This window comes from Tympanuchus pallidicinctus, unplaced genomic scaffold (assembly GCF_026119805.1).
Source record: "Tympanuchus pallidicinctus isolate F22 unplaced genomic scaffold, pur_lepc_1.0 scaffold1, whole genome shotgun sequence".
Taxonomy (NCBI): Eukaryota; Metazoa; Chordata; class Aves; order Galliformes; family Phasianidae; genus Tympanuchus; species Tympanuchus pallidicinctus.
The window spans coordinates 106,530,517-106,542,977 of record NW_026294618.1 but is presented as its reverse complement, the minus strand read 5'-3'; the positions used below and the strand labels follow the sequence as shown (position 1 = coordinate 106,542,977).

The following is a 12,461-nucleotide window of genomic DNA, read 5'->3' as shown; positions in this document are numbered from 1 at the left end:
CCGTGCGCGCGCTCATGACACGCGGGCACGCGCCCTGCCGCAGCTGTCCCGCCGCGGCTCCGCCCCTCCTCAAATCGCGCCGCCATCCAGCGGCGACGGCTCGAGGGGCGGCCGGCGAGAGGAAGGGACCCGAACCGAGCGGCGGAGGGATCGGCGGGGCGGAGGGATTCGCACGCTGGAGCCGCCCGGCGGGAGGGAGGAGGGAGCGGGCGATGCGGCGCGGAGCCGCCGGTCGAGGCGAGGCGGCCGTTATCTGAGAGGGGGGGGGGCGGCGGCGGGGCCGCGGGGGCGCGGAACGGCGGCGCGGGGGAAGGGCGAGGCCGCGAGGTGCGGCCGCGGGGCGGGGTGTGGCGGCGGCGTCACCGCCCCGCGTCACTGTGCGGTAGCCTGGGGAACGGGCGGTTGGCGACTGCGAGCCGCGCCGCACGCCGAGCACGCCGGGCTCCCCCGCCCGAGGAGCGAGGGTTTGTTCCGCCTGTTTCGCTTTTGTCTGAAATCCCGGGAGCCGGGCAGGCTCCCCGTGTTCTTCCCTTCCCGCCTCCCGCCTCTCCGGCATGTAGCGGGAGGACGGCGGTAGAGGGGCCGCGATTCGCACGGGCGGCCTTTCGGACGCGGTGCCGTTGGAAGGAGGAAGGTTAATCGTGGCCGCCGGCGCCGCGCTGAGGAAATGGGGCTGGCTGCTTACAGCTGAGTCCGTCCGCCGGGAGCTGCCGCGGCGTGGGCTTCAACCGTTCTGGCATCAGGGAGGCAACGCCGATGCCGGCCTGTCGCGTGTAAAATGGATAACGAAGTCTTCACCCCCGTTTTGAAGAAGTTCACGCGCAGCCCTCTCGTCACATGGGTAAGCGTTGGTTTTTTTTTGCTCGCCTGTCATTCATTGGTTTCCTTCTCGTTGGCGTTGTGTCATCATCCGGTTACTGCATTTCAGATTCGGACGTTTGGACCCTTAGCAGAAGAGAATGGCAACAGCCTGGAGGAATACCTGACGCTGGTGGATGGCGTATTTCTCAACGAAGTCATGCTGCAGATGTAAGTGTGTGCGGCCCCGCGCCGCCTGCCTCTGTCCCTCTCCTTGTCTGGAACGTTGGGCTTTCTTACCAGAACTGCATTTTTTTTATTTTATTTTTTCCTTCAGCAGTAGTGTGGGTAAATAACTTCTGTCTTGGGTGGCGTGAGCAGTCCCGTGGTGGGTGGCAGGGAGACTTTGGAGCAGAGCAGATGCTCTCATCTGCTCAGACGATGGTGTAATGTCCAAGCGATGTGATTCCAGGATGGGCTCATCATGCAATCTGGAGCTTGCTGGAAAATGAGATCGCTTTAAGTGGTTTCCCAGATTTCCATGAGAAGCATAACGGTTCATTCTGCTGTCAAGTCACGATCATAAACAAGGTTTTGAATAAATGCACTGAGCTAGTAAGATTGTGGTACCTATCTTGGTTGGCACCGTACCTCCTAAGGATTTACCAATCACATCACGTTGTTTGCCAGTGGAGTGGTCTGCTCATCAACGCCTTCTGCTTCATTTCTCACAGTTCGGAATTTGAGTAGATAGCAGTCGTGCAGAAAAGCTGAAACTGTGAGTGGGGAGCATTTTTTGGCCATGAACCACAGAAGAGCCGTTTTTGCATAGTCTTCTCGATGGTTTATTGAACGCTGCTTGAAAAAGCCAACTCCATCGTTATGAGATGGCATAAAATCACACATGAATAAATGCGTAGCTTGCCAGTTAGAAGACATATAGCTCAAAAAGTTCCAGTCAGAGAAATACCAGCATATCCAACTGTGTGCTGTGATTATTATTTTTTGTTAAGCATTGTTTTGACTGAAACGTTGCCCACTATTGTAATACTAGAATGTAATATTTTTGTGAGGAGCGTAGTGATGTAACTTAATAATGGCAATAATGGAAGAAAATACTCAATTTTTGTTATGTTTACGGAGGAAGACAGCAAATCTATTTGCATAGGTAAGAAAAAATACGGGCTTATGAATGATGAGATAGATAAACCAGCACATGAGCAGCTTGTGATGACAGCTGTTCCTTAGCACTGCACTCATGATGGGCATCCTGTTACTCCACTTACAGTTTTACTTGTACACACTTACTTTTATAGCTTTTTCTGTTGGTATCGAGCTTGCATGAATAACCTGTGTAACAAAATTCTACTTGCCACATTTAAATTTGAATTGTTATCCTCTTGAAATCAATGCCTTCTTTGTCACTACAGCTGATTCATTTTTTCTTGGACTGCATATACATGAAATAGCTGGTCAATTTTAAGTGTGCATTTAGCATATAGAGCTTCTGTTTGATTAAAAATGTTTGACAGCTGGAAGTAGAAGGTAGATTTGGTGCTGGAACAAAGTGATTTTGAAGAATATAACTTCAAAATTGAGCTTTCTCGGTAAGTTTTTACAATATTAAGCAAGTGTAACCTGATTGATGTGTATGTGGTGAACGTTTGTGTAACATGGGAAGCTGCAGGGAGAGAACAATCCCATGCTTGAGCACTGATTTTGGCTTTGACAGCATGCTGGGATGACTGTAGTTTACTTGGAAGGAGTTGTGTGTAGATGTGTAAACACAGGAGGGAGGCAAAGAAAGAAAGTTTGGCACTTGGATCAACTGAAAACTACCTTAAATTAGAGGAACCTGTACAAGTGCTGACAGTAAATCTAGTTTTACAAATATGTAACTACTCTGGAAGGTGTGTTTAATTTAAAATACTTTTTTTGGGAGTTAAGATATGTTAAGATTGATTACTACTTACAAATGAAACTTCTTCCAGTATTCTTATTTGGGAAGAGGTGAGGGGAATATGTTTGTTTTTCTTTTGCTAGGGTTGAAAGAGGAAAAAAATGTTTCGTGTTTTGCAGACAGATTCCATCTCTGGTGAAGTCAGTGGAAGGCTCTGTTAGCTTCTGGTCCCTTTGAAGATCCACGTATTAAAAATTCATCTTCATTTGCAAAAAAAAAAAAAGCATTTAAAGATGTAACTTCAATTAACCATTGAAATCAGATTTTCAGTATTTTCCATTTTATTAGGATTTTTCTTTTTGTCCTTTTGGTCTTAACTACCATACGTTGAGGAAATGTAGCAGGAAATGTAACTTCAAAATCATCTTTATATTTGGAATTTCTTTACGTTTTGTTTGCCTTTTTCACATGAGGCATAGAGGTCCATAGTTATGGGTTATGACACAGTAATTCTAGAGAAATAGTGTTGCTCTTTCAGAAGTGATCAGGAGTGCAGTGCCTAGAAAGCATCTGTGGAGGTTGCTTTTGATATGAGTTATGTCATCTAGTACTTGCTGTTTACGTTAGTTGAGAAATGCTTGGGATGCTGGTGTTCTGGTGTGAGGATACAGCTATCAACCATCTGCTGGGTAAGGACTGTGGTGTGTTGATGCTGTGGGTTGCGTTAGGTGCTTTCAAGGAAGTTAAGGATGTGAACAAGTGGAGGCTGTTAGAGGCGTTGTGGTCTTGCTGCTCTCACACTTGAATACGTATTTTAGTTCTGCCAAATGCTGGGGGGGAAGTTACAGGCATGTTTTAAGCAGTTACATATTACACAAAGCTATTTCATTCCATAGCAGAATTTTTTGTTCTCAGCAGTGGTACTGAGATGGCTGGGTTTCTTGTTTATTTGTTTTTCTGCTGGAATTGACTTTATTGGTACCCAGTACGTCAGGAAGAGAAAAACAAATTTGTTACATTCCTTGTATGCCTTTTGCTGTTGAAAGTTTTAGAACATGTGAAAATTGCATGGATTCCAACTGGTCTGGTTAGATCTGGAGAGCTCTTCCTTTACTGGAGATGCTACAGGCAAGCTGTTTTTTGTTTTGTTTGTTTGTTTTCCTGTTTTTAAGGTGAGTTCTGATCTTAGAATATCAGCTCCTGACTTGGGAGAACGTCCCATTTCCTGTTTAAATGTAGGTCAGTTTCTTCAAAAGTATTCATTTACCCACCTTCTGCTAGGAGCAGTCTGTGTCTGATACATGGATAGAAACCCATCTGTCTTTCTAAATCTGGGCCTTCAGCTTTGTGTTCCTTGGTACAGAAAGGAGTTATGTATCTTGGAAGTAAATTGCCATGCAGGGGATCTCCTCAGTGGGGTTCTGCCATAGCAGAGAGGTGGAGGAGCCTACCCACAATAGTTGCTACCTTTACCATGAATCTGGCCAGGGTTGAAAAGGACCACAGTGTTCATCTAGTTTCAACCCCTGCTGTGTGCAGGGTCACCAACCACCAGCCCAAGCTGCCCAGAGCCACATCCAGCCTGGCCTTGAATGCCTGCAGGGATGCTTTGATGTCAGAAGGCTTCTGATGTTAGGAAATGTGCAGGTGCTTGAGTGATGTATGTTGTGTGCTACTAAAATGAAGCAATAGAGTTCAGCAGGTTGGTCAGCCCTTGCACATCTAGTAAATAATACCTACTTATCCTGGTAGGGAGGTATGAGTTGTTCTTCTCAAGCAACCTGTGAGACTTTGCAGTTGTGTACTTTTATTCAAGTAATTACAAGATTGGGACTTCTTTTCCATTTAGCAGTGCCACTGAATATTTGTTTATGTAAAAAAATAAAATAAAATAAAGTAAAATTCAAACTGTAGCTTAGTTTTAATGGCTTTTTTTTTTTTTTTTTTTTTTTTAAATTTTTTTTACTCTACTTTGCATTTGTGGAAATGGATCTGTTTCAGTGCAACTGTTGGGCGAACAGCATGTTCAGAGTGAGTGATGTGAAGAACCAAGCTCTGGAACTGAGCTAACGATGCACTGCCTGGAGAACCCGTCTGTCTTTGTGTCTGTCTTCCATTCCTAACCGTTGCATTAATTGAATACATCCCCTGGTACTACCCACATTAGTTACTGCATCAGAACGTGTTCAGAACTATTTCAAAGGAAGGAGCATCTTGTTTTTCTCCTGTTTTTCGCCATTCTTGCTGTTCAGTCACAGTTTTTCACAGTCTGGATCTGCATGCAGAGCTTCCACACCCATAGAATTTTCCAGGTGGACTGGCTGACAGTTTTCTTCCACTGCTGTGGTGTGTGTGCCTTGAATGTGTAGACTGCTTCATTGACTCATTTTCTGAGCTCTCAGTCTTTAGCTGCACGCTTTTTTTTCCTCCCAAGCAGTTGAGCTTGCCAGCCCATACTTCTGGCTTGCTTATATCTTTTTCTGAAAACTGGACTCCATCTCCAGCGCTTCGGCCAGCTGCCTGCTCTGTGAAAGAGTGCAGGGACGTGTGCTCCAATCCAATTAACTCTTCCACGTGAAGGCCAAAGAGGAGCTTCGGTCAGGTTCTGACTGGGCAAAGGGATGGGAAAAAATGATTTAGGGAAAATTAAATTGGTGAGTTTGGCAGCAAAACTACACGCACGTGGTATTTTAGACAAGTGGCAAATAAAATGAAGCCTGTACCATTCTCATTGGTTGAAGTGGATGGATTTGACTCGCGTTTCTCAGACTCACTCTGCCAGGCTCACATGATGCAGGTAAATGTCACCAGCAGTTTCGAGTTGCTCTCAAAAGTGGTTTTGCAGGAATATTTTCTGCAAGGTGTTCTTCAAAGAAAGCAGTGTTTGTGATGGTTTCTGCAAAGAAGCAAATTCTTTAAGAAGCAAAGGAGTAGAATGTGCACTGCAGTCAAGATTGCTGGAATTGAAACCTTTAGATTACGAAAACTAAAAGGTACTTTTATGCAGTGTTAGAGTGAGGGTAGTTAATTTTAGCTTGAACATTTGCCTGCAGCCAGCTTCAGTCGTGCAAGTGAGGTGAACGTAGGTTGGTACCTCTGCTTCTGAGGTGCTTGAGTTCTTGATAGGTAAAGGGGAAATAGAGTGTAGGCTGGATATGGAATGTATGGAGTGTGTGACCTTCTGGCTACGTCTCCATTTTTTGAGTTCTTTGTGTCTTTTTCCGCTGTTGATGTCCAGTGTCCTTCATCCTGTCTCCTTCAATGTATTTCTGTGTGGTAAACCATTCAGTGGTTCACTCTACAACTTTGAAGGTTAGGAAGCAAATGGTCTAATCGTCCCCTGCATACACACATGTCCTTCTCAGCTCTTCATGTATTGTGTTAAGTATCTTTTGCTTGTGGCTTCTTATTTCTTCTGTTGTTCTACTGCCTACCATGCACTCGGTGTGGCTGGTAGCTGAGACCAAGGTCTAAAAGCTAAGTTTATCTGTGTGTTTCACAAATGGCAGTCTTATCTGAAATATCTAAGATCAAAATAGCTTGTCTCAGCATTGAAACAGTTCTGGCAAGGAAACAACTTTTATCCATTATGGCTTTTTAGTTTTACTTTCAGAGTGGTTTTCATTTTGCTCACTTACTATGTGCTGTTTGAAAGCACTGTACGAAGATAAGTTAGCAATTGCTATGTAAGTGTGTAATTTATCTCCTGATTGCCAGGAAAGGTAAGAGTACACTGACACACCATCTCCTCCTATGGCACAGTTCAGTTAAGGCTGTTTTGTGAAGGCTTTGGGGCAGAGATCCCTGAGCAAGTTAACGGAGGAGACGCACCCAGGGAGCGCAGCATGGCACTGCTGAATAGAGCTGTTCTTATGCACAGCAAAGTTGGCTTTAACTTGAGATCACACGATCACAGAGAATGCCACAAGTGTGACTGTGTGCCAGAGGAATACTTGTTCAGGTTTTGCACTAGCAGCTGTGCTGTGTGTTTTAGTGGTTCAGATGTAGATGGATGACAGGTTCCATTTCCAGCTGTGGCTGCCCATATTTCTGGCACTGGGCTGGTTTTCCTTTTGCTCCGTCGTCTCTCCTGTGCTGCCACTGTTGCTGCTGCCCATGTAGTAAGGAAAGGTGATGCACAGACTTGTTTTGCTGTGATTTTTCTGTGGCATGAAAAGCTCAAGGCTCCCTGGCAACTTGAGCAGCTCTGCAGCATTATGGTAGCGTGGCAGCAATAAACGCCAAAGTTTTAGTTCAGTCAGAAATGTCTTAGCTGGGCTGACTGGCTGCTGTCTTTCCCTGGCAAGGCTGTGTTGGTTCCATGGCTTGTGTGGGGACCTGTGCACTGCAAGCCTTTATCAAGTATTGCTGCACTCTGATTTTTCTTTTGAAAACTAATCTAGGTAACTGACAAACTGGTTGCAAAATCAAGCGTCTCCTCATCCTACACTTAATTTGGGAAGCTTACTTGTAGACTTTCCTCATTTGTTTCTTCTGCTAGGAAGGGTTTTTTTAGCTTAGTGTTCTTTTGTATGTTCCTCTTTTTTTTTGGTTCCTCTTCTTTTATTTCTGAACTGCGTTTTTTTTTGTCTTCCCTGTCTTTTCATGCTGAACTGCTTTTCCCCTGTAAGGAATTATTTAGGGATCAAGACATTTTTCAGAGCGCTGCTTTGTTAGAACATGTGACTTCGGTGGTCAGAGATTATTTGGTAATAGCTATGTGGAAGCCTCTGTTTTTGTTTTCTTTTGAAGAGTCCTATACTTGTGCCTCGAGATGCTCCAAAGAGGCATGGCCCTTATTTGCATGCCTCTTCAGTAGTTGTTACTAAGCAGTGTTAACAAAATGCTCCCCCTTTGTTTCGTTGGAGTAATTGCTGCTAAGGCAGCAAACTGAAGCAGCGGTACTGCTTGACCTAAACTTGGTTAGTCTGCTTTCCTGTTGGCTCACTCCAAGGAAAAAGCAAGAATTATCTGAAGTTGTATTTTTGGACTGGGAAATAGCAAGGGATGAACTCATAAGCAGCTTGTATTATTCCTGGCTTTCACTGAATCTTTGGATCTGTGCAGTGTATTTGGATAGACTTGAAAGTTTGCTTCCTTTTCTGCAGCAAGGGGAGCAGAGGTCACTTAGGTTTATTGTAGAGTTTTGTCTTATTTTAAGCTAAGGGAGAAATTTGCTCTATTTTTTGATTATGTGGTATTTTTGTTTTCCCTTAGCAAACCCTTGAGCAAAAAAACGTCTGGTGTAATTTCCTGGTACCTTGGGAAGATGTTTGCTGTACATTTAGAGCATCGTGTACGGCAAACAAAAATAAAATACACATGCTAGCTGATGTGTGATAAGATATAGACAAATGTCATGTGTACAAATGTTGGTTTGCATCTTAGCAAGGATATTAATATTAATGTTTAAAGATGAAAAGAACGCAGCTCTTACAGACCCTTTATATATATGCTGATCTTGTAGCTTTGTGTGGTTAACAGGGGTAAGCTCCTTCGTGGACTGCTCTATTTATATCTAAATCAGTAGGGGATTGTGCATTTATTGATGTGCACAGAAAACTTACTGTGTGTCTCCGTTAATGAGATGAAGCAGGGAAGTTGCTGACATCCACCAAATCCTTACAACAAATGTAACGTGCTTTCTTGGGAAATCCCCTTACGTCCAAGAGCCTTGCACTTGAATTTATTTCCTTCTCTGGAAGAATGAGTACAGAGGATTGGATACATCAGTTGGTAGTCTAAAAATCAGTATGGCAAAAGGTAAGGATTTCATATTTTTTCATATTGCATGGGAGTATTCCTGGAAGATTTGGTTTTTTTGGGAGAGGAGAACAGAAGAAGCTAAACTTGCTGCTGTGTTCTGCATTTCTCTGGCAGGATGTAGAACTGTTCTTTGTTCCCTTTTTTTTTTTGTTTTAACTTAAATCTGAATAATCTGAATGCAGACATGGAATTAAATATTTACCCTACCGAAATTGTCCGAAAAGTAAAAGTAAAATCTTGGCCAGGATTCCATTTTAGGATAGGTACATTTGGATCTTTATCCCAAGCAAAGCTGTGTTTATCTGAGTAAAGCTCTACATTCTTCACAGATGTATATTTTATTGTTATTAGTTTACTTATAAAATGTTCATTATTCTTCCTCAGAGTAAAGGGAGTTGTAGAATCATGGTTTCTGACTGAAAGTACATAACTGAAAACAGCTGCTCCTGCTGTTGTCATAGGGTTGTTGTGGATGTGAACATTTGTGGTGTTTTCCATGGCCACTTCCATAGAAGTGCTGATCAGAAAGTTAGGTACTTTTATTTCCCTTTCAGTATTATTAGCTGGAATAGTTCTTAACATTTGAACTCATTTGAGAGAAGTTAAAACCTGCTGATCCTTACCTAAAAAATAAAACACGCAGCTCAAAATTGCAAAGGGAGAATTTGCTGTTTGTTATCCTGAGAGCTTTGTTTCACTGCTGTGCACATCTTTGTTCTTGCTCTCTCATTCCAGTCGGTGCTCTTACAGCCTGTGCTGCCTTGTTGGCTGGGATGATTTGGGAAGTGGCGCAGCGCAGGCTTTAGAGCAACCTGATGGACCTGTAGCAGCACTGGTTGGTGAGATGGAGCTGGGGAAAACTTGTGTGCTTTTCTACCTTCTCAACCAATATTGCTTCCATTCCTATTCGGAATCCAGGCCTTTGTGATAAAGGATTTAGCCTTACTGTTTGTCGTTTTTCTTGCATGCTGTGGTTTGTGTGTGTGAAGGTCAGTGAACTTCTTTGTGAAGAGCACAGAAAAGGAAATCTCTCGTTGTGATTTAAGTTGCTCTAGAGGATTTGTCACCTTTTGTGTTTCAGAAAAAGCCTGTACGAATGAGGACCGAAAAATCAATGGCATTCAACTTGCATATACTTCTAGTTTTAGCCTTTTTAACATGTCTCCCAGATTTGTTTCTTGTAGACTGTTGGACAGTCAGTGGTGGGAAGGTGAACGATGAATTGTTAGCAAAGTGCTGTGAGAAGAACATGGAGAGATAGAGGCAGACCTGTGCATTTCCTTTTTCTTTCCTGAGGTGACCTCTCCTGCAGGCCTGTGTTCGTCAGCTTTCTGGTTCTCATCTGTTTGCTCAAAGGAGGCTTTGTCTGTATTGTTTCTTCTCGAGGTCTGCAATCATTTAATACCCAGGAGTGCTCATTTTGTGTGACAGCATTAAGTCCTGTGTGATGCTCTGAGCCATGGCGACTTTCCTTTCTGTTAGTGGAGCTCTGATGTGTTGGAGGCCAGCTGAGGAGCAGGGCCAGGCAGCCTCAGCTCTGCTGGGTGTTTGCTGCTGCTTGTAGGGATTTGCTGATCTGAATTGCTGGCTCAAAACTGCTTTTTCTTTTAAGACAATAACTTTTCAGTGTGATAAGGAAAGTCTATCTGATGGTTCCTTTGAAGCAGTAGTATTAAAGCTGCTTCCTTTTGTGTGATAAAGACAGCTGTTGCTCTGTAAGGTTGGCAACTATTACTGTTCTTTTTTTTTTCTGCAGAGATGTTAATGCAGTGCTAGAGGTGTGCCTAGTGAATGATAGGTAAACTGTTCTGTTTCCTGAGTTTTCTTTGCCTACAGTTTGATCACCAGCATCTTTACTATTAATGAGGATACAGGAAGAAATCAGTCTGGGTGTTATGCTTTTTTTTCCTCCACAAGTGATATTTTCGAGCACTTGAAATAACAGACACTGGGTGGGAGTTAGAGTTAGCGAGTGGGAGTGCACTTTCTGAACACTTGTTGGAGAATATTAACTGATGCAAAAAGTTTTATACAGCTACATAGTGATAATGTTCTGCTTTAAGATTGGTTTTTTCATCATCTGTTCCTGCACTAAGTGGTCAAAATGCCACTGAGCACTGGTTGTCCTTACTTCCTCTGAGTTTAACTGGGTAGATTTCCTTTTTCTCCTTCTTAGTGTCTCTGGCTGCTTTTTTCATCTTAATTTTTTTTTTTTTAAATCTTAAGTGTTCCTTACTAAAGACAATTCAGAATGGCTGTCATGTCTTAATGTGGTGCTTTGTTAATGAAGACAGTTCAGAGTGATTATTGTCACAGAAGCACAGAGCATCTTCCACCACAGTGAGTGAATCACATGAAGGAATTGCCTGCACTGTTTTTCAAAGTTGGTGCCAAAGGTGCTTTCTGACTTCTAACTTTATTTTGCTTCTGTAGTTTTTCTTAAATACTGTTGCCTCAAAAGGTGGGAAGAAATGAAATGTCAGACATCAGATCTTGAATACGTGATGATTTTGTCTGGCTGTTTGCACATGAACTTGAGAAAATACAGATATGAGGGGCTGTCTCTTCTAGCAAATCATACCACCGCTCCTGAGATGGTGAGGCCAGCAGGTTCATTTTGATGGAGGATGGAGATACTGGGTTGCTCAGCACAAAGGCTTGTGGCACTGCTTCACGTGCAGTTTTTCTAGCATGTTTCCACCTTGAGTAGTTTGACAGCTCCTCTGCTGTGAGTTTAAGCACTGTGCAGCTGCCTTGTGAGTAGTTCAGCCTGCTCAGATGCTGCAGAGCTCAGGCTGGGAGTAGGGAAGCTGGTTACATAGGCTTAATTTTGCCCATGTCTGTTCTGGCAGTATTGATCCCTGGGATCCCCACCAAGTAGTCGATTTGTTGTAGGCCACTTGGTTGTGTTTCTTAAAGCAAAAGCTTTGGAGCTTCAGCCTCCTAGCAGTTTATGATGTTGGACATATGGCTAGGAGATGGAGTTTTGTACAAGGAGCAAAACACTTGATGTTAGTCCTAAAGCTCATGTTGGGATGAGGCAAAAAGCCTTTGATACAGCTGGTGGTTATTTTTGCACATGTAGTCAATCTTTGCTAAATGCAGAGTTAGCAAAGCATCATTAAACTGAGGTACTGATGGTCACCTTATTTTGGGGTAAAGATAACGTGGTATTTGTTGTAATATCTTCAGATGTTTGAGCAGATATCTGGAGAACTACACAAGCATTTAGCTGTGCCTGGATTGCTGCTTGAAAAGGGTTGTCTTGAGGGTAGAAATACAGATGCTTTGCAAGAGGTGGATTGTGATAACCACTCACTAAAAAGGCAGAGGAGTGGTTAGTGCTTGGTTGCTGCACGTTAGGATTTGAGCATCCTTTTACTGGATCCTACAGAAGTGCACAAAGTGAAAGGCTAAGCAGGATTCAAAAGTGAAACTTGAGCCACTCCAGATCATACACAGCTTGTTTCTTTAGCAAGTCAGGCTGCAGCTGTCTAGTTGTAGTAGTCATATGTGCATTGCCAATATTATAAATACATTGCAGCCTCAGCAACGTTTACATGTAAAAATGAATACTGTGCTGCAGTACCCTAGAGCTCTGCTGATAGAGTAACAGTATTTATTACCTTTCAAGATGTGCAACAATTATACTCACTCAATGGCACATTTAAAATTGGGGTGTGGCATCATACTTGATGATTAAGTACCAACGAGGAACAGATGGTGAGAGAGGACACAACTGGTTTGCAGTTGCAGAGGTTTAACCATGAAGCCATTAAGCTATCACGTTCCCTTTTCTGATAGGTTTCTGGTCAATGAAAAATTAAAGACAATCCTTGATTTTATATGAGGTCTCAAGCTGTAATTCGTGGCACTGGTAATATTTCAAAAACACTGAAGTTCTCTCTGTGTTCAGTAGTTTTCAACTGATGTGTTATTGGGATAGATGCTCTTGTCTGTTTTTATTGCTATTGAGATTAATGTATCTTGTCATAAG

At 43.2% G+C, this 12,461-nt stretch overlaps 1 protein-coding gene across 14 annotated transcripts in view; it reads left to right on the top strand.

Moving 5' to 3' along the window:
• Nucleotides 1–313: 313 nt before the first annotated feature.
• CCDC88A (coiled-coil domain containing 88A) overlaps nt 314–12,461 on the top strand; it is a 73,916-nt gene continuing 61,768 nt past the window's right edge. For all 14 annotated transcript variants that reach the window (XM_052676581.1, XM_052676574.1, XM_052676568.1 and 11 more), the window contains exons 1-2: nt 314–841; nt 929–1,029. In XM_052676581.1, the coding sequence (XP_052532541.1) occupies nt 779–841; nt 929–1,029 (164 nt within the window). In that variant the 5' untranslated portion in view covers nt 314–778. The remainder of the gene's footprint in view (nt 842–928; nt 1,030–12,461) is intronic.